The sequence below is a fragment of the Carettochelys insculpta genome, chromosome 1, assembly GCF_033958435.1.
Source record: "Carettochelys insculpta isolate YL-2023 chromosome 1, ASM3395843v1, whole genome shotgun sequence".
Taxonomy (NCBI): domain Eukaryota; kingdom Metazoa; phylum Chordata; order Testudines; family Carettochelyidae; genus Carettochelys; species Carettochelys insculpta.
The window spans coordinates 332,483,137-332,505,919 of NC_134137.1; the positions used below are offsets into that span (position 1 = coordinate 332,483,137).

At 44.3% G+C, this 22,783-nt stretch overlaps 1 protein-coding gene across 1 annotated transcript in view; it reads left to right on the plus strand.

Moving 5' to 3' along the window:
- Positions 1-2,806: 2,806 nt before the first annotated feature.
- The window catches only part of CFTR (CF transmembrane conductance regulator), a 164,300-nt gene continuing 144,323 nt past the window's right edge, over positions 2,807-22,783 (plus strand). Inside the window, exons 1-3 of the mRNA XM_075005183.1 lie at positions 2,807-2,859; positions 18,804-18,914; positions 20,800-20,911. Coding sequence (XP_074861284.1) covers positions 2,807-2,859; positions 18,804-18,914; positions 20,800-20,911 — 276 coding nt within the window. The remainder of the gene's footprint in view (positions 2,860-18,803; positions 18,915-20,799; positions 20,912-22,783) is intronic.

A 22,783-nucleotide genomic window follows, 5' to 3' on the forward strand; every position in this document is an offset into this window, starting at 1 on the left:
GCACGGTTTGATGTTATTTATTAAGGACTGTCTCATTCATGTGCACGGCAGCTCTTGAAGGACTGATTTTGTAACTGAATTTGAAAAAATGGCTCTTCTCACGATTTTAGTTGCAGACCCCTGTACTAGGTGATATACTGAAGGGAGGAACTTGCAGAAATATCTCCCCAGCCCTCTCATATCTAATGCTTTAAATACAGAAATCAAAACCAACAAATGTATCATCTAGACAGCAAACCACAATATTAAACAAAACAAAGCAGGATCAATCACACTGAATGCATAACAACAAAATAACTGTATGTTCTTGAGCTGTGATCCTAATGTTAGTGGTATATTCGTCAGCACTTTGGCTAAGCTTAGATTTTAAGCTGTTTGGGGGCAGAGACCAGGCATCTTGTTTGAAAAGCACAGTGCACATATATTGTGCTCTGTAAATAATACTGTGTAGATGCAATGTTACTAAATGGAGGACATCCCATACTAAGCCACAATAATTGTTCTGGGGAAGTCGAACAATAAGAAAACAGGAAAAAAGATGCAGCAGATGCATTTTTAAAATAAACATGGTTCTTTATTTCAGTATCTTCAGCATCCCTGACTGCTAGGCCTGGTAACATAGCAACTCTGCCTCATTTCCCCTTCTTCTTTGAGTAGCGTGACCATATCTCCCTGTCCCAAATATGGGACAGGGAGATATGGGAGGCAGGGGTGGCTCCTCCAAGCCCCAGGGAGCTGGGAAAGAGGTGGCAGCTTTCGGCCCTCCCCCAGAGTCACAGGAAAGTGGCAGCTCCCCCATCCCCCAGGAGCCTGGGGAAGCAGCAGCCCCCAGTGCTCCCTGGGAGCCCTGGGGAAAAGGCAGATGCTCATGCTCCCCCTGCTTCCCCAAGGCTAGGTTGGGGGCAGCAAATGCAGGACAATTCATCCCTTTTAAAAAAAAAGTCGGGACATCTTTTTGGCATCCCAGATACGAGACCGTCCCGAAAAATACGGGACATATGGTCACGCATTGATCGAGGGTCTGCCCACTCATTGGTTCCTTGTTATGTCCTCAGTTCAGGTCACAGAGAGCCTTTAACCTTCTGAGGTTATTAAAAAAATCTAAACATTTTGGGAGGCCAATGAGTCTAGCTGAGGGGTACTCTGGCTCCTTTGGGTAAAGCTTTCTTTTTCAATGCCTTGCTAAGCCCCGTGCTGGGCTTGGCAGGGAAGGCAGGATCATCCACTCTCCTGGGCTCCAGATTAGGAATCCTGCACAAGATAAGCTCGTGGGGAGTAGGTCCACCCATGACTACTAGCCAAGATGGTTAGGGATGCAAGCCCGTGCTTTGCACTTCTCACAGCCTCTGTCTGAAGCTGGGACTAAAAGGCAGGGAATAGATCAGGCAGTAACTGCCCGGGTCTGTGCTCTCCCTCCGAAGCATCTGGTCTGACTCCCTGTTGGAAGACAGAATACTGGGCTAGAGAGGCAATGGGTCAATCCAGTATGGTCATTCTTATTTCAAAGCGGTTGGCATCTCCAACTCTCTCCGTGTTCTCCTGGCTACCTGGCATGCTTATCCTTTGAGCTGTTCCTCAGTCACCCCTTTGGTCCCGTCCTCCAGAGGTCCATTTTCCTGGGCAGTATCTCACCAGCCTGTTACTGAAGGCTCCCGCTCATCACAGTAGTTTCTTTATCTGCCATCCTACCCTTTTGCTCAACATTAAAAAAAAAAAAAAGAAAAGAAAAAGTGCAGCTGTTGTGAGTCCCCTAATGAGCCCCGGCTGAGCAGGCAGGCAGGCAATTGCCCAATCCCAGTAACCCTTTAGTGACCAAGACTGCATGCGGTCTCCCCTCCCTTCTCCCTCCGCGTTAACACTTGGCTTTATTTAGATTCGCGCCAGGCAGAAGCTAATCAGGTACCTTCACAGTAAACAAATTTGCCAGCGACCTGGATCTAATGGAAATCTCGGCCGCCAGGAGCCTGCCTTGCCGTGAAGCCGCCGCGCGCCCATGCCACGGCGTGCTCCTACTTCTGCCCGCAGCGCCCCAGTCGGAGCGCTGAGCTCCGGGCGCAGCGCGAGGCAGGGGCAGAGGCTGATTTCAGCCGCCTTTGCTCCGGATTTCCTCGAGGTCCCCGGCTTTGCCTTTCCTTCTCGCGCTTTCCAGGCCAGGCCCGTGATTTCAAAGCGGGAGGCTCCGTCTCTCCGCGCGCGGCTGCCTCCGGCGGGCGGCACTGGCTTGCGAGCAGGTGTCCCGGGGAACCCCTGCCAGGTGCCTGGCCCTCGCCTTTCCCGCCCGGCTCGGGGCTGGGGTGGGCTGTGGCTACGCCCTGGGGTCGGAGCTCTGGTGGTCCAGGCACAGAGGGCGAGCCGCGGCGGGGCGCTGGGTGTGACTCCGGCGCTGTCCAGAAGCGCAGCCCCGTTCCCAGCAGAAGCCGCAGGGCTGAGCCGGGGAGAGGGGGGGGGGCGCCAGGAGGAGACCGGCCCCAGGGGCTGTGGAGCTCTCGGGGCTTCGGAAGCGCGAGTGGGGGGGGGTACGTCTGAGGGGCGCCGCTGCCAGCGCCGAGGCAGCGACCACCGCCCGGGACGCGTCCCTGGGGGTCCCGGCGCGCGCACCTGGCGGCCGCGGGGGCGGGGCGGGGCGGGTGCGGGGCCGGTCGGTCGGAGGCCGGCCCGCGGGCACAGCAGAGGCGGGGAGAGGGGCAGGGAAGGAGGGAGGCAATGACATCAGCGCGGGCAGGGAGCATAAGGTGCGGGAGCCGCAGGGGCGCAGCGAGCGCAGGGGAGCTGAGGCACCGGCCGCCGCCGCCCGGCCCCGGGCACCATGCAGCGCTCCCCGCTGGAGAAGGCCAACGTCTTCTCCAAACTCTTCTTCAGGTGAGCGCCGGCCGGGCGCGGCCGAGGGGCGGCGCGGCTCAGCTCGGCTCCCTCAGGCGGGGGCGCGGGGAGCGCGCGGCGTTGGGCTGGCGCCGGGGCTCCCGGGCGCCTCGTGCCGGGGGGTGGTGGGGGGGGAGAAGCTGCCCAGTGCCCGTGCCCCTGCCGCGAGCGATAGCCTAGCCCGCGGGCAGGTCGCTCAGAGCTGGTCCGCGGGGCAGCCTCGGGGGCAGCGCGCTGCGCCCCAGCCTGGCGGCGGCGCCGCGCGCTCCGGGGCGGGGGGGCTCTCGGGAAGTCACTTGAGGGGCACTTGCACAGGAACAAATCTCCTTCGGGCTTCGAAGTGCCTGGGGGCGGAAGGGGGGCGGGTCCCTTTCTCTCCTTTTGGTGTGTCCAAGGGACCCTCCTTCTCCCCTCGGAAACCACCAGGGGCGGGGGCGCAACGCACCAGGCACCCACCTGGGAACCTGTCAGCGGGACCTGTCGGGATACTAAGGCTAGAAAGGCAAAACCCTTCTCTCCTTGGTACATGCGGCTTAACACGGGTTTCCTCGCCCCCCGCCCCCCATACGCATCCGTTTACGAGGTAGGACAGTGTCCTTATAAATGGCAGGAGGAGAACTCCGGTGCGTCCGTCCCGCAGGCAAGTTTTATCTCCGTTTTTAAAAAGGGCTGAATTTCTGGGTAGCTGTGCCTCTTCTGGAAAGCTTTTGGGGCGGTTAGTCCAGCCTCTAGTTCGTTTTCATTTTAGTTATATTGAGGACACTTCACAGAGTAAGTATCTTAGAATCTCGGATGCTTAAGCCTCAATGCACACATTTCAAGAAAAAAGACAGGAAAATAAATATCTCTGGTCCCTACTTTGGACAAAAGTTCCATGGTTTAAACTAAGACTTAAATACATGCTTAATGTGAAGCACCTGCTTAAGCATCTTGGGTCTTATCCAAAGGCCACTGAAGTCAAGGGACATCTTTCTACTGACTTCAGTGATCTGTGGATCAGGCCTGTTGTGACACTGACATAACTACAATAGATCAAGGTTCAACTAAAATAACGTTTATTACTCTGTGATTTAAAGAGATGTGCTAAATAGGTACTCAGTGTTTCCCAATACTGTCATCAACATTTAAATAATTTTATAACTCTAATTGATTTTGTAGTTTATTTTCAATGGGTTGATTTTTCTTCTTTCCTTTCAATAAATACTTAAAATGTACAAAATGGGCATACCTCCACAGCGAATGAACCTGATAAAGTACACATTTCTGTGTACTACAAAGTTTTCTGTTTATATGTTGTCTAGGACATTTACATTACAAGGATTCCTTTGCTCCTTTTCATATCATCCTTTCCATAACCTCCATTTGAGGATTCATTACTTTTTAAGTGTTTCATCTGATACATCAATAGACTAAAACTATTTAAATGTAAAAACTGGTGAACGCTCAGAGTTGCACTGAATTTTTCTTTTGGAAGTGTGCCAGAATACATATTTCTTATTTATTAAATATTTGTCTGTTCAAAAGCCAGCATGTTTTTAAACTGTGAAAGTATGTTGGTTTATTTGAAAAGATATGCCATCATTATTCAATTACCCAAATAGAGTATCAGTCTCACAGGGTCAGGGTAAATTTCTTGGGGGCTGGTGGGGGAGCAGGATATGCTACTCCAGTTGTTAGAAAGCAAATTCCATACAGCAACAGGTGAAATTATCAAGTTATAAGAAGTGAACAAAATTTAAGAAATACTATGTGTGATGAACTTTAAAAAAGCAGAATAATATCTTGTATAGAATTAGGTAGACATTTGCAGATGTAATAAACTGGTTCATCCTATAAAATTGTGATTAAAAAGGTGGATTATGCTGAGTTTTTCTAAAACCTTAGAATTTCAGTTTGGTATATAATTTGTATCTGCATGATAAGAGCAACCCCAGTTCTAGAATGCACCCTCATTTTAGAAAGCACTTAAGAATGTGCTTAAGTTTAAGCATGTGTTTTAAGTGCTGTCCCAAATACAGGTTGAATACCTCTAATCCAGAACACTCTCATATGGCAACATTGGTAATCCAGCATGATTTTAGTAAACCAGAAGACCACTTCTCATGGGCATGGTCCCATAAAGATTTTTTCACAGCCACAGGTTCTGGCTCTCAGTGTTCTGTGCTGCTGTTTAGCTGTAATTTACCCCTAAATGTCTTCCAAGAGCTTTGTAAACAGTGGAAGTGTTGATAATGCTGCTAGACAATATTGACCTCCTGTGGTTTGGCAAATTCTCTCATTTTGCACCAGTCAGGTCCTGAGGATGCTGGGCTAGAGAGGTTGAACCTGTATTAGCTGTGATGCTTTCAAGTACTATTGTTCTAAAGTAGCTTGAACAGTGTAGCTGCTATAAAATTAAGGAGTCAATACTTCCTTTGTTTATGAAGTAATGTGGAAGAAAAAGTTACTTTTCCTACTAGCAACAATTATTTAACAATGTTCTATGATCTGTCGTTGTGTAGTTTAAGAAATTGTTACTTAAAATAATTTGTACTGGGTTCTGCGTCTTTCATAACTTTGGCATTTTACAAATGCAATCTGAATGCAACGTAATAGACGGAAGGTCACTGTAGGATAAACACCTTTGAAATAGTAATGTCAAAATTTTTAGATCAGATGTTATCTGCCAGGAGAGTTTCAGTGATACACATCTCATTCATCACAGTGGTTCTCAGGTACCTGATGATAGCCTATGAAATGTTAAGTAATGTATTACTTTTTACAAACCTATGGCCAGATTCTTTGCTTAGATGCATGCATCCTGCTTGGGAGTTATATGAGCATACCTGAGTATGGAATTTGGATCTAGTTTGTAATTAAGTTAAGATAGATACATTTCAATATGGAATTTGTACATTTTTTAAAAAAAATGTTTCCAATACCTACCACAAAAGCAGTTCAGACAAGGACAAGTTTTGTAAAGAAGTGGCACATATGGACTCTTAATGAAGGAATACCCATTTTTTGCACAAACATTCAAGGAAATGATCCAAGCTGGCAAAAAGCAAAAGGGACAGTGTGGCCTGATCAATATGGACTATAAAAATTAATAATTTAAAAATTATCTGTTTATGGAAACGTTTATAAATATGAATAAACAGTTTTTGGTTTAGAAAATTATAGTTTTCATACTGGAGAGAGGAAAAGTAAACAAAATAAGTCACAACTTTTACTAGGAAAACATTTACACAAGTTATAATTGTGCTACTTCTGACTCTGCTGTAGCTCCAGAATTCTTTTCTTCCTTTTGACCTCTCATGACAAGGCAACAGTCCATGTTTTAGAAAGTTCTCATCTAGATCAATTCAGACTGGAAGTAAGATGTAAATTTTCAACATTCACAGTAATTTACCATTGGAACAACTTACTATGGGAGTTAGTGGATTCTCCAGCACTTACTTCTAAATCAAGACTGGAAATTATTCTAAAAGATACTCTAGGAATTATTTTAGGGAAGTTCTGTGGCTGATCCTGTGCAGGAGGTTGGAAGAGATAAGCATCACTGGTCCCTGCTCACCTTGGACTTTATGAATCTTAACTCAAAAAATAGACTCTGATCCAGAAAAGTTTTAGGATATGCCTACTCCACGACTTAAGGTGTAATTGCAGTACAGGTAGGCATATCCATTCCAGCTTTAATTTAACTAGCATGGTTAACAGCAGCAATGAAGATATGCCATCATGGAACCTGGTACAAGCTAGCAACCCAAGTATGCACTCAAGGTCACAAATAAGTATGAGTTGAGTTGACCAGACTGAACTATGAGATTAAAGCTTGAGTAGCTATGTCTACTCGCACCACAGTTACACCTCAATTTTCAGTGTACATGCAGCCTTAGGCAAAGTATTTCCATTGTCTCCACACACTAAGCAGGTCTTGTGAAATTAACCAAATGCTTCCTTTGCCACTGAATTAGTTGTTAGCACATGCTTGTGGGACTGGAAAATATTACATTTATGTACATATCATAACTAATTATTTGTAGCTGAGGTAAATGATACATAGAGATTGATGCTCACATTTTCAGAAGAGGCTGCTATTTTTGGACTCATCTGTTGTTTGGTATCCAAATGTTGGCATGTAAGGCCTAATTTCCAAAGCTTCTGAGCACTCACAAAACTGATTGAAATTGGTGAGAGCCATGGGCAATGAGAATCTCTTCAAATCAGCTCCTGAGGTTTTGAGAATGGACATTCAAAATTTGAGTCGACTTTTGAAAATTTGTGCCAAAGAGATGTCTCCAGTGTGGAAGAGGAAATTTGTACACAGATCTCCATATTTCAAATCCTGTCATTCAATCCCAGTGTAATTCTCCCTTTACAAACATGTTTCAAATCCATCCCTGGATAAGCCTGAACTACCAGTCTTTCAGTTAACAGCCAAAAAACCAAAAAATACTAACTACTTGCACCACAACAACGAATAGAACTTCTTCCTATATGGTCGTTTCATTTATTCAAAACACAGCTGTCCAAATCAACATGTGCTCGAGTTTTCTGAAAACAGACCAAAGCCACTGGCTATGGGATAGGACAAAATGGGTCTGTACATTTCAACCGAAACAAGTATTTAAAATATTTCAGGATGTAGCCATTTTTTTTTTAAATATTCTATGTTAACAGGAAGGAAGAAAAAGCAGTTTAATCCTTGAAGTTTTTTTAAAATGAATGATACTAGACAGTGAAAGCCACATTATTATTTATTATAGTAGAATTTAGATACTCTAAGAAAGATTGAGGACCTCTTGTGCTAGGCCAGTGGTGGGCAATAATTTTTGAGGGGGAACAACTCCAGGATTTTGGAAAGTGGTCAATGCCTGCACTTTTCTATGGAGAAGCTGGCTCTGGGATTGAGGTTGGGTGCAGAAGAGAGCTCAGTGTAGGGGACTGCTGTGCAGGAGAGGGTATGGGGTCTGAGAGAGAGAGTTTGGATGAAGGAGGGGATTAGTGACTTGGTACACAAGGAGGTGGAGGGTCCAGAAGTGGTGTACAGGTTCAGGATAGGATTCTGGCCTGGGGGAAGGAGGGCAGGAGAGGGGTACAGAGTCTGGGAAGGAGTTGTGACCTGTGGCAGGCATGCAGCAGGTTTGGGTGGTGATCTGGAGGTCAGAGAGTTGGGGTAAAGGAGAGGTTGGGGTACCAGAGGCAAATTTTGTCTTGGAGATGCTTACCTAGGTGGGTCCTGGCCAGCAGCCCAGTGGGACCCTCAGGCAAGCACCCTGCCTGCTGCATACCACTCGAAGTGGCCAGCTTGTGGGACTGTACCTTTCTACACTGAGCATCCCTGGGTGGGAGCATCATGCACTGCACACATCCTCAGGCAGCTCCCATTGGCCAGTTTGTAGCCAATGGGAGTTTCAAGGATTGTGCTGAGGGTGGAGGTAGCTCACAAATTTTTTGCTCTCCCCTTACCCCACATGGGGGCCTGACACAGAGAGGCACATGGCCCCAGCAGCTGGCCAGTTTGATTGGCCTGGGACTGCAGCAGACATGGAGCCTGCCTGGGGGGCCTGGTGGGCCATAGGCTGCATCCAAAGGCTTGATGGTCCACATCTAGCCCACAGGCCTTATTTTATCTGCCTCTGTGCTAGGCAATAAACAAACATGTAGTAAGAGCTTCCACCCCAAAGAGCTTTCAGTCTGCACGGACAAAGTCAACTTCCACATGACGGTCCTAGATGATGCAGTATGGGAAGGTGGAGGGCATCCACCTGTGGGGAAGGAACAAGTTCTAAGCTATCTAGAAAAACTAGATGTGCACAAGTCTATGGGTCTGGATTTAATGCACCCCAGGGTACTGAGGGAATTGGCAGAGGTCATTGCTGAACCTTAGGCCATTATCCTTGAAGACTCTTGGAGATCAGGGGAGATACCGGATGACTGGAAGAAGGCAAACGTAGCTCCCATCTTTAAAAAAGGAAAGAAGGACAATCCAGGGAACTATAGACCCATCAGCCTTACCTCAATCCCTGGGAAAATAATGGAGGGAATCCTCAAGGAATCCATTTTGGAGCACTTGGAAGAGGGGAAAGTGATCAAAAGTAGCGAACATGGATTCACCAGGGGCCAGTCCTGTCTGACCAATCTGCTTAGCTTCTGTGACGAGGTAACAAGCTCTGTGGACTTGGGGAAGTCAGTGGATGTGATATACCTTGACTTCAGCAAGGCTTTTGGTACTGTCTCCCACAACATTCTTGTCCATAAGTTAAGGAAATATGGATTGGATCCTTGGGCTATGAGATGGATAGAAAGCTGGCTTGTTGGTCGGGTCCAACAGGTAGTGGTCAATGGCTCAATATCTGCATGGCGGTCTGTTTCAAGCAGAGAGCCACAAGGCTCGGTTCTGGGGCCGGTGTTATTCAACATCTTTATTAATGACCTAGATGAGTGACTGGATTGCACCCTCAGCAAGTTTGTGGATGACACAAAACTAGGGGGAGAGGTAGATTCATTGGAGGGTAGAGAGAGAATCCAGAGGGACCTGGATAAATTGGAGGACTGGGCCAAAAGAAATCTGATGCGGTTCAGTAAGGAGAAGTGTAGAGTCCTGCACCTGGGGCGGAAGAATCCCAGGCATTGTTACAGGCTGGGGACCGACTGGCTCAGCCGCAGTAAGATGGAAAGGGATCTAGGGGTTACGGTGGATGAAAGGCTGGATATGAGTAAACAGTGTGCCCTTGTAGCCAAGAAGGCTAACGGCATACTAGGGTGCATTAGGAGAAGCATTATGAGCAGATCTAGAGAAGTAGTTATTCCTCTCTATTCGGCAGTGGTGAGGCCACATCTGGAATATTGTGTCCAGTTTTGGGCCCCCCAGTAGTAAAAGGTTGTGGATTTGCTGGAGCAGGTTCATCGAAGAGCAACAAAAATGATTAAGGGTCTGGAGCACAAGACTTATGAGGACAGGCTGAGGGACTTGGGCTTGTTTAGTTTACAGAAGAGAAGACTTAGAGTTTATTTAATAGCAACCTTCAACTTCCTGAAGGGGAGCGCTAAAAAGGAGGGTGAGAAACTGTTCTCAGTGGTGTCAGATGGTAGAACAAGGAGTAATGGTGTGAAGTTGAAGAGGGAGAGGTGTAGATTAGATATTAGGAAAAACTACTTCCCAGGAGGGTGGTGAAGCATTAGAATGCATTGCCTAGAGAGATGGTGGTTTCTCCATGCCTTGAGGTTTTTAAGTCCCTGCTGGACAAGGTCCTGGCTGGGATGACTTAGTAGGGGTTGATCCTGCTTGAAGTAGGGTGGGCTGGACTAGATGACCTCCTGAGGTCCCTTCCAGCCCTGTGATTCTGTGATAAAGACACAACTCTGTCAAAGGGCAGGATGAAGAAAGTAGTATTATTGTCCTTTTACAGACAGGTAACTGAGGTGCAGAGCAATTAAGGCTATGTCTACACTACAGCACTGTTTCAAAAGGTGATCTTTCGGAAGGTGTCTTTCAGAAGATCACCTTTTGAAACACTGCATTTGCACGCCTGAAGCTCACCACCCCCGGCAGCCACCAGTCAGTTGGCAAGCAGTTTGGAGTGGACAAGGCCACCTTTAGGGCTGTCCTCATGGAGGGAAGCCCTGCTCAGGTCACACACCCACCATGGGAAAGGGGCAAGAGGGACCCTCAGGGACTGAGGGTAGGAGCCCTGTAGAGATAATGGGAGAGAGGAGCCCTGGAAACATCAGAGGGTCTGGAGCACCTGGCCATGTACTCGTGTGTGTCCGCCTTCCACCCCATGAAGACTGTCAGGGTGATGAACACCACCCTTCTCTGCTGGGTCATCTGCAGTGGGGACCTCGACATTGCCCTCATGGGTTTCACGGAGCTGGGCTTCCCGAAATGCTCTGGGGCATTGGATGGGACCCACATCACCACCTGGGCCCTGGAAGCCAGCACGGGAGCCTTCATCAATTGGAAGGAGTACCACTTGAAGGGGCTCCAGCCCTCATAGATTCCAAAGGGAGGTTACATAAGAACATAAGAATGGCCATACTGGGTCAGACCAAAGGTCCATCCAGCCCAGCATCCCATCTGTCGACGGTGGCCAATGCCAGGTGCCCCAGAGAAGGAGAACAGAAGACAATGATCAAGTGATTTATCTCCTGCCATCCATCTCCTGCCCTTGTTCTGAAGGCTAGGGCACCATACTTTATCCCTGGCTAATAGCCATTTATGGACCTAACCTGCAAAAATTTATCGAGCTCTTTTTTAAACCCTAATAGAGTCCTGGCCTTCACAGCCTCCTCGGGCAAGGAGTTCCACAGGTTGACTGTGCGCTGTGTGAAGAAAAATTTCCTTTTATTAGTTTTGAACCTACTACCCATCAATTTCATTTGGTGTCCCCTAGTTCTTGTATTATGGGAAAAGGTAAATAATTTTTCTATATTCACTTTCTCCACACCATTCATGATTTTATATACCTCTATCATATCGCCCCTCAATCGCCTCTTTTCCAAACTGAAAAGTCCCAGTCTCTCTAGCCTCTCCCCATATGGGACCCGTTCCAAGCCCCTAATCATCTTAGTCGCCCTTTTCTGAACCTTTTCTAATGCCAATATATTTTTTTTGAGGTGAGGAGACCACATCTGCACGCAGTACTCAAGATGTGGGCGTACCATAGTTTTATATAGGGGAAGTATGATATCTTTTGTCTTATTATCTATCCCTTTTTTAATAATTCCTAACATCCTATTTGCCTTACTAACTGCCGCTGCACACTGCGTGGATGTCTTCAGAGAACTATCCACTATAACTCCAAGATCCCTTTCCTGATCTGTCGTAGCTAAATTTGACCCCATCATGTAGTACGTGTAATTTGGGTTATTTTTTCCAACATGCATTACCTTACACTTACCCACATTACATTTCATTTGCCATTTTGCTGCCCAATCGCTCAGTTTGCTGAGATCTTTTTGTAGTTCTTCACAATCCCTTTTGCTTTTGACTGTCCTGAACAACTTGGTGTCATCTGCAAACTTTGCCACCTCACTGCTTACCTCATTTTCTAGATCATTGATGAACATGTTGAACAGGATCGGTCCCAGGACTGACCCCTGGGGAATACCACTAGTTACCCTCCTCCATTGTGAAAATTTACCATTTATTCCCACCCTTTGTTTTCTGTCTTTTAACCAATTCCCGATCCATGAAAGGACCTTTCCTCCTATCCCATGACCACCTAATGTACATAAAAGCCTTTGGTGTGGGACCGTGTCAAAGGCTTTCTGGAAATCTAGGTATATTATGTCTAGGTATATTATAATATTATATATTATATTAGGTATATAATAGGTTCATGGACATCTGCGTGGGCTGGTTGGGCTGGGCCCATGACACTCTGCTGTTTAGGAACTCTTGGCTCAGCTGCAGGATGCAGGAGGGGACCTACATCCCCCTGCAGGAGCTCCTAGTTTGGGATGTGACCATGCCCCCATGCATTGTGGCCAGTGCTGTCTACCCCCTGCACCTGTGGCTCAGACAGCCCTATACAGGACACCCAGACCCAAGCCAGGACATTTTTAATGCCTGCTTGAACCAGGCCTGGTACACAATGGAGCGGCCATTTTGGTGCTTCCTGACATGGTTGGAGGTTGGCCTCCACAATATGCCAGCTGTGGTGGGGGCATGCTGCTGTGCTCTCCATGGCCGTGTCTACACTAGCCCCAAACTTCGAAATGGCCACGCAAATGGGCATTTCGAAGTTTACTAATGAAGCGCAGAAATGCATATTCAGCGCTTCATTAGCATGCGGGCGGCCGCGGCAATTTGAAATTGATGCACCTTGCCGCTGCGTGGCTTGTCCTGACGGGGCTCCTTTTCGAAAGGACCCCGCCTACTTTGAAGTCCCCCTTATTCCCATCAGCTCATTGTCTGGGCTTCATAGTTATACTACTTCATAAACTTGCATGAGTATTGGCCTTCTTGCTAGCTGTAAAAGCACTATGCAAAGGAAACACCAAAATCCTAATAAAAAACTGGATCCCCAAAGCCACCTCTAGATCACATTACCCAGTGGAGAATTCTGGACAATAGCCAGAATAAATGTTACTTTTTGAAAATGGTCATAAAAGTGTAAATCTTGTCCAAGATTTTCCATTTAGTAATTCTCATTAAGATTAGCTATTGGGATCCTGGGGTTTCAACAGAACATTGATTATTCTACAAACAGTGCTATTCACAGTTAGTGGCATAGTGAATGATATTGCAGCTAAATGTTTTCCATGTTGAATAACACTTGACTGTAAACACAAATGTTCATTAAGAGAGAGACTTAATTCTTCACTTTTGGTGACTTGCCGAGAAAGCCTATAGATCCACATTTATCTTTTGATTCTTTGAAGCAATAAATATAATGTTCAGAATATTCATTTTTCTTATAGTTTAATCATGTACTTTGAGAAGTGCAAAGAAATATATCTCAGTGATAAACATTAATATAACATGTTGTATAAGTATTTTCTGTCTTAGTGTATTATTTCATATCAAATGTTTTAGAATGATGATGAGGAGAACAATATTCAAAGTTTGATTTAGCCAAAAAAAATACAGAGGGCATCATGGTGGGAAAGTTCACAGCAAGGGGAGTGAAATGAAACAAGACTCCTGAAACCCCATGCAACCGGGGGACCCGAGACTGCCCAGTGCTTTTCTAGGAAGTGGTGGTACTGGCTGATGACAAATTGTTACACTGTGGATATACTGAATCCACCAGTTTGCTCCCTAGGGATCTCCAACTATGCATGAAAACTGTCCACATCTGGCCCTGCACTGCTTGTTGTCCCCTGATGGTGAAATTTCACACCTGGAAAGAAGATGGTATCACAGGTGTAAAGTGGGCATGAGAAATGCACTTCCCTCTACTAGCCATATTGATCTGAGCATGGAGCCTTTCATATGTCGGGAGTGGGGAGGACCCAGGGTTGGGGAAAGGACCCCAGGTCTCAGCCACAGGTCTCATAATGAAAATCAAACTTCCTTCCCAGGGAGACCAGATTTAACTCCTGGTCTGAGTACCACACTTAACAGTAAAACACTACTTTTATTTAACCCTGGGAAAGCCAGGAGTATTCCTAGGTCAAGAATATCTAGCAGGGGATTCTCTTGCCTATGTTACAGTGAACAACTCCCACTACCCTCCCCCAGAACTGCTTTATGTGGGCACAGACTCTCTGCCACCTGCCTTGTGCAATTCCCTCTCTACACTCTGGTCTGTTACTGGCATGTGGAGTGAGCTCAGAATTACGTGTTGATTAAGTTATCTCAGCTGTCCATTCAGCTCCCAGCTGAGAGTTTACAAAAGTCTCCTTTTGCCAGTTACCTAACTGAAATGATAGGGGAGACAGGATCAACTTTGCACCCGTCAAAAAAGCTGATGAGTGGGAGTATTGTACACAGCACCTGTTGGAATTCTGGCTTATGCTGACACCATTTCTCCAAATCTGCTGCTCTGCACACCTCACAGCAGGGAATCCAGCTGAATTGCCACAGTTTGGCTAGAGCAGAATAGTTCTTTGGCCATGCCTGCTTCTACACCTATGTGTCTGCATCAGGACTGAGGGAGTGAGAGGGCCAGATATGTTTTGTTCATGCCAAGGATTCCTCTGTGCTGGGTGACATGGCTAGTTAAACCAACTCTGAGGCTATTTCTGACTTCAGAGGGGTAGATTTGTCCCTGATGAGAGGGCAGTACCTGTTAATAGAGACAAAGATGCACTTTCTAGCAGGGCAGAGAAGTTCATCCAATAGGTTTGAATTTTCTCACATGAGCTAAGGTTGAGCAAACTAGAAAAGCAAACAGCTACCATAAGAGCTGTATTGTGGAGTGCTAAAGGGAGGATATATTAAAAAGCTTTAGTTAGAAAACAAACAAAAGATAAGTTAATACTGTCAGGTATATGGTATTCCTGTGTCTTGTGTTCATATAGGCTACGTCTACACGTGAAGCCTACATCGAAGTAGCCTATTTCGATGTGGCGACATCGAAATAGGCTATTTCGATGAATAACGTCTACACGTCCTCCAGGGCTGGCAACATCGATGTTCAGCATCGACGTTGCACAGCACCACATCGAAATAGGCGCTGCGAGGGAAAGTCTACACGCCACAGTAGCACACATCGAAATAAGGGTGCCAGGCACAGCTGCAGACAGGGTCACAGGGCGGACTCAACAGCCAGCCGCTCCCTTAAAGGGCCCCTCCCAGACACACTTGCACTAAACAGCACAAGATCCACAGAGCCGACAACGAGTTGCAGACCCTGTGCATGCAGCATGAATCCCCCGCTGCAGCAGCAGCAGCCAGAAGCCCTGGGCTAAAGGCTGCTGCACACGGTGACCATAGAGCCCCGCACGGGCTGGAGAGACAGCGTCTCTCAACCCCCCAGCTGATGGCTGCCATGGAGGACCCCACAATTTCGACGTTGCGGGACGCGGATCGTCTACACGGTCCCTACTTCGACGTTGAACGTCGAAGTAGGGCGCTATTCCGATCCCCTCATGAGGTTAGCGACTTCGATGTCTCTCCGCCTAACGTCGAAGTTAACTTCGAAATAGCGCCCGACGCGTGTAGCCGCGACGGGTGCTATTTCGAAGTTAGTGCCGCTACTTCGAAGTAGCGTGCACGTGTAGACACAGCCATAGTGTGTATTTTGTTACCAAGCTGCCAATAGAAGTGGAACTTGTTTTCCTTGTTTTCCTTCTTTTTTTTTCTTACCTGCAGTTCACCCTTGAAACTTGTCTCCTGCTGGGTTTCATTTATATGTGCCCATAATAACATCCCTAGTTAGTTGCAAGACCCTGACAGCACTACAGGTTTCTCTGTGAAAGAGGTCATTAAATACCAGCCAGTAATCCAGTGGCATTTGCTAATATAATGCTGAAAGCCAATCTGTTTCCCTTCCTCCTTCCTGTCTTCATTTTAAAATTTATTTCTCACTGACCAGAGACATGAGAACCAGAGATTAGGACTTAATATTGGTATCTCATCTATTAAGGGCTGTTTCACCAAAAAGCTCTGCTCCATTGTCTTGCTTTGGCATTGCAAACCATCTTTAAAGTAGGCTTTAACTGGCTAGCTAAATTAGAGTTATAGACACTTAGTGTCACCAGAGTGGGACAAAAATGTCAGAGTGTACTGTCAAATCTGACCCTCAAAAATTTTATAACACTTTATGAGCATAAGTATTTATGGATGTGTAAGGTGCTTTATAAAACAAAGAGAAGCAAGATTTGATTCCCCTCTGATGACAAAATCCAACAAGTTTTTGGAAGCCCATGTGGAGAGACAAGCATCACTGCAAGCTGTCTTTTAAGACCACTATGCTCAATGACCTGAAATCATTTGATGAAGCCCAGAGGTTGCTGGAGAGGGGGCAGGGCCAGAGCAACAAAATGGTGCATGGAAACTTTGGGTTGCTGCACTTTGAGGATTATACTGGCGTAGCCACAGGGTTATAGCTCAGGTGGCATAACCCTGTAGTACTGAGACAGCTTGAGGCTTTTCAATCCCAGTAGGAGCACCACATCCCTAGGCAATGGTGGCTAGATTGACAGAAGCTGTGTATACATCAGGGACTAAGTGTAGCATAGCTACAAGGAGGTTTTTCACACCCTTGAATGACTAAGTAGGTTGACTTAAATTTTAAATGTGGACCAGACTGTAGCCATGTGCTTCTTCTACCACCAAAGTCCTGTACAATCTTGGTAGCTGACTGTTCAGAGAAACTTGTGGAGGAAGGTGATAGTAGCAGTGCTTGCCTGCCTATTGGCTGAATCCAGCTGGGGTTCAGCTGTTCCAGTGGGTGGAGATTCCACCTATGTCCACAGGTGTGAATCAAACTGGTCTTTAAGGAGGGTCATAGGCACATACAAGCTAACTTGGGTAAGTGAAATACGCAAGTTAAGGATAAAGGAGAACTGTAGTTGGTCAGCAACAAAAGCCACATTTTCATGAATAACGTCAATCTGTGTTATATCATGCTACTTTTCTGTAACAATCACTTTGCTCACTGCAGCTACAATCAATTTTGTTTCTCCAGTGTGTGGCAAACTGCCCAGGTAGATTCTAATCAAACATACAAGTAAAGGAAAATGTGTGAAAAGAAACCATTCAGTGGAGATTGTTTTCCCAGTATATATGGGGTATGAAACTATAAATCATTCCCCACTCGTCTCAAGTTAGGTAGGGTTGGCTTATTTCAATTTTCAAATGCATTGTATAAGGGCTTAGCCACAGGGTACTCATCCAAGTTATTCTGAGACATGGAGCTTTGGTACTGTACTTTTGGCATCAAAGGGGCTCTTGGGGGCTTTCTCAGCTACTTTCATTGACTACAATAGCTATTTAATGGATCCTTGCTTCCAGTCATTTGTGATTGCCAGATTTTCTGAACATTCAACAGTTCCTTTTAGGAAACAATTTGTAAGTTTGTCAAAGAACAAGAGATTAGCAGTGTTTCCATAAACTGTGTACAATATTAACAGCTACTTTTTTTTCTAGCACCCTATTCATGAACTAACTCATCATCAGCAATGACCCCCAATTTGATTCAGTTTACATAATTATCATTTATTTTAAATACAGACGGTAATAAAATGAATTAGAAATAATTTTCTAAAGTCGCTGACCCCTAACTCCAGTCGCGAAAAGTTCATGACTATGTACTTTTTTTTTTCTGTGGATCTGTAAGAGTTGGCTTCACGGTGATGTTTGATTAGTATCTGCCTTCTCATGTAAACTACAGTTAAAGACTGAGCTGAGACCAAACAATTTATCTGCACCTGTACATTTCTGTGGCTTTAGCACCTAGACAATCCTTTTATTACTGAAAGTACTTTTTTGGTTTAGTGTTTAAGCTAGATATAGATAGCGACTTGGGAAATATTTAATTTTCCCAAATGCTTTATGTCCTGAGTAATTAGGATTATTGATTTATATTTCATACGATTAATTACCTTAAAAGTGATTAGGTTGTGTATACACAAATACTTTCATATAGTGAGGTGCACACTCTCACTTATGCTTAAGACGTTTTACACTGCTCTGTATAACACATTCATTTTTAGGTCCCCTTTATATAAAGGGACCTTAACATAGCTGAGAATCTGGTAGGTGTGTGTATGTGTAATGTATATATAATATCCACAGACTAAGCCATGGAAGTCTTTTGGTCTTAGATAATAGATCTTTTGAAATCCTATGTTTTGTTTGATCACAGCTTTTATCATATTTCTAATTCATATGTTTGATGTAAAATTATGAACAGAATTTCTTGGGAATAAATCTCAAGCAACATGCACTATAAAGCATGTGGAGAGTAGCAGGCATTTCAGATTGGCTGCATCTACACTAGCAAGGTCTTTTGGAAAATCAGGCTTTTTTTTGAAAGAACACACAAAGGCTGTTTCTACACATGCCACTTCCTCCGAAAGTAGCATGCTAATAAATGGCCCAAAATATGCTAATGAGTCATGGATGTAAATTCCTGGCACCTCATCAGCATAGGGTCACATGATTTGGAGTCTGGAAGAAGCTCTTAGGGAAAAAGGGGCCTCCAGAAGGAGGACTTGCTTCTGGAAGACCCCCCCCCCCCGGGGCCATGCTTCTACACGCTGTTTTAGAGTCCAGAAGCACTTCTTCCAGACTCCAAATCATGTGACCCTATGCTAATGAGGCATTGGGAATTTACATCTGTGCCTCATTGGCATATTTTGGGCTGTTTATTAGCATGCATGTGTAGAAACGGCCAAAATGTGCTCTTTCGATCCAAAATCAAAAGAATGCGGATCTTCTTCTGGAAGCCCTCTTTCGCTCTCAGATCAGGAAGCACATCTCCTTTCAAAAGCTGCTGGACTGTGCTTTAATAGTTAAACAAACTGCGGAATTAACCTTGGAACCTGATTTTCCTTCTGCTCAGATGGACAAAACCAATTCTGAAGAAGGGTTACAAACAACGACTGGAACTATCAGACATATATCAGATCCCCTCTGCGGATTCTGCAGATAATCTTTCCGAAAAATTAGAAAGGTATGATGAAGTATATATTTTGTTAGAATTATTTCTTGATCTGAAGGGAACAACTTGGTTTGAAAGAGTGAGATAGAAATGATGGAGTTCGGATTAGTTCACTTAATTAATCTATTGAAACTCAACACCAAAAAAAGTGGTACAGTAGGGTTTTCAGATGCTTTTAAGATCTGGTCAGATTTCTGACGGTAAATGGAATATGATTTAATTCTGAAAATTCTGAAGCTTTGTAGTGTCTTCCAAAAAAAATGGGTCACTTTATGTCTGTTACTAGTCTTACAACCTTAATGTCAGTTAAATCACTCAACTGTCTTCCTCCTGCCCTGCTGCCATAGCCAAGTCATCACCAAATCTTGCTGATTGTTTTTTGTTCTATACTGTACAAAAATATTCCATTCTGTCCTTTACATCTCAGGCAGCCTTCTTTGCCTTGGTCTTCCTAATTGCCATCTTGCCCTCTTCCGCTTGCTACCACAGCTAAAAGTCCACTGACCTGCTGTATCCTGTTCAGGCATCTCATTCTTTCTTTCCAGGCCTTTGTATTACTCCATCCCTGTACATATCTCTGCTCTGACAATGCCTTTCTCATTGTTCTCATTATATTCTTCCCCCAGTCTCATCTTTGTGATCTCTTTCATGCTTTAACTTACCCCTGAAAATCCTTCTCCCCTTCTAACATAACAAACAACTACCTCCTCTTTGTTAAAATCCTATCTTAAAATGTTCATGTCAAATCTACCAGTGCTAGCACCTATGGGAGGCCTATGCTACAGGCCTTCCACCCATGGAATTCCTGTTTCATCAAATGAGAGTGTTGAACATTGATTGGCTCTCAAGTAGCCTATTGGTGTTGTGTTGGACTAGGAATCAGTTTCACCCTTGCAATGTTTGTGAGAAAGTGGCTTCAATAAGAAGCTAACATAGGGCTTTAAGGCCCAGGCCCTCTAAGGATAGGGTCGTAACTCCCATCGACCTGGGAGTAACTTATGAGCTCTTGTACATACTCCAAAAGCCACTCTAGGGTATCTTTCCCCATCTTCTAGTACAGATTATATTTGCATTGCAAAGTCTGTCCATTTATATTAAAAATCTAGTGGGGGTGGGGCTCAACTGTCAAAAGTAACATAGTGCCAACATCTGTCTGCTGAAAATCAGGACCCGTGTCTTTATTGGGCACCCAACAGTCACTAATCACTATTTTCTGCCATTTGGTGCTGCACTGAGCACCCTGGTGATTCTTAATAAATATTAATACAAGGTACAATTTCTACAGGAAGTATCCAGTTCCTTAACTTTTCCATTTGAATTCACTATACCTTTATGTAGTTGCTAGAAAGTAAAAGAATCATTTTACAAAGTTATCAAATACATAATTCATATAAATAGTAAACTTGTCTCTTCTGACAGAAAATGTACTGTACACGACAAGGCTACCATCCAAACGTCTCTTTAGTGGTGACAAAAACTAATGCAGCCCAATTTTTAAAAGTCACTTTTCAGAATAGCTTCTCTTGTTTTCTTCTTGCTAGAGTCTGGAGGAACTCCAAAACTTTTATTTGTCTACTATTTGTGTATTGGTCTTAAGAAGCAGAGCAGGTTCCTTTAAAACATACAATGCGACCTTTTCCTGAATTAACTCCCTCAAGATTGATGTATGGCTGAGCATATAAATCTGCCAAATATGTGGGTGAACTAGATTTGAACTTTTATTGAGCTATCAAATCAATGAGGGTCAGATCTTTGGGGTCCTTGCAAGGCTTTGTTTCATCAGCCACCTTAGCTAAATCTCCTTGGATATACTTGAGTGACTTGAACTATGTTAGAGCTGTAGATTCACATGTTTGCTCATACAACTTAATGGTCTTGTTTTTTCATTCCTTTCCAGAGAATGGGACAGGGAGTTGGCAACGTCAAAGAAAAGACCCAAACTTATTAACGCTCTTCGACAGTGTTTTTTCTGGAAATTTATGTTCTATGGAATAATATTATATTTAGGGGTAAGATTTAGTCTCGTTTTGAGTAAACTGTGAATATTGGTTCAATCCTGGTAATTGCTAAATTATTGAGGAATCATACTAAAACTTGCATTTTCTTTGTGACATTGAGTGTAAATGTCACAAGGGCACAAATGCTTCAAATACTGGGAAGGCAGAGTATATATAGCTTGTGGAGTGTCACAATTGGTTCTTGGTACTTTGAACTCAAAATGTATCAGGACCCTGGTTTTAATGTGCAGCCTATAAAGTAGTAAAGTTCTGTAATGTCTTTTGAAATTAAGTTCTGAAAGATAGTCTTAGCATGCAAAAATTTATTTCATATTGATAACATGAGCATCTTCCATCCAAGGGTGTTTAACTAATATAATCAGCATATTATTTTAACTAAACTCTAGACAACAATCAGTTTTGTACATTGTGGATGAGGTCAGGGAGGCATTGTGATCAAACAAAGGCAATGGGTGTACTGCTGCTGTTGCAGTAGTGATTAGTATATAAAAAGAAAAAAAAAGAATAACGCTCTTCTTTCTGTTACACTGGTGTAGCCTGCAAAGACTATATTGGCATTATTGGATATTCTTTTGTATTTCTGCTAATACACCAGAGAGCAATATTTGACCCAATGATGCCTATAATGGTAAAAGGCCATAGATGATGGTTTCTGATTACATGAATATGAGACTGATATAAGCTTTTTACATTAGGGACTTGTCTACATTAGCCCCCTCCTTCGAAGGGGGCATGTAAATGAGCCCGAGCAGGGAACAGCAATGGGGTGTTGCGCTGCATATGCAGCACCTAATTAGCATAATTCCCGCCGCACGAACTTTGAAGTTGCTAACTTCGAAGCACTGGCAAGCAGTGTAACCACGGGCATGTGGAAGTACCCACGCAATTTCCAAGTGTGCTTATTACGAAAACGAAGAAGTGGGAAATTGTAAAACCTATATTTTGGTATGGCATTCTGTTTTAATCTGGAGAATAAGTATTGATCACGTATCTCTATTGGTTAATCCTGCTTGTTCCTTTGCAAAAACTATTCAATGACCACGACGTTTTGTTTAAAAAAAATTACACCCAGCTGCATATATTCTTATAAGTTAAGGGTAACCCTCCTTGTGCACAGCAGCATTCTATGGACATTTGAGACCATTCATATCAGTCATATGTAGGTTAGTGTTTTAAGAGTTCTGGCATAATGGGCTACATTTTTCAAAGAAAAGACTTGATGCTGAGTAATCGCTTTAATGGAATTTTTAATTTAAGAATGTAAAGTTAGAGGGCTATTCTTCATTTTAAAAAACAGCTTATCAAACTTCTCTAACTGCAAAATCTCTGTTTTCCTAACTATAGCTAGAAAGAGAATTTCTGGAGAGACAGAGATTGGGTTTGATCTTCAAGAGCACAGATGAGGAAAGATGTGTGGGAAAGGTGTCTCCTAAGCCACCTTTCAGTAGGTTAGTATCTGAAATAGTCCTTGGTTGCCTGGCATAATTTAGAAGAGCCTCAGGGTTCCTCCAAATTATAGAGTCTATAGCCAGAAGTGACCCCATTAAGGATCTTGTTGGAGAAAAGTATGCACTTGGCTTTGTGTTTACTTCCTGAATGGAGGGTAGGAGAGGATGGTGATTTAGAGCTGCCTGTGGAAACTGTGCATTCCCAAAGTACTCTTCTGTTTCAGGTGAAAACTTGCTTACCCTTTTAAGTTAGCTTTTTGACTAATTTTTTTCAGGAAGAAGGATGCTTTCAAAAGGGGGTCTTCCTTTCGAAGGAACCCTGTTTACACAGCTGTTTTGGCTTTTGAAAACAGCACTTCCAGAATGGCAAGTGGCCACTATTATGCAAATGAGGTGCTGAGTATGCAAATCAGTA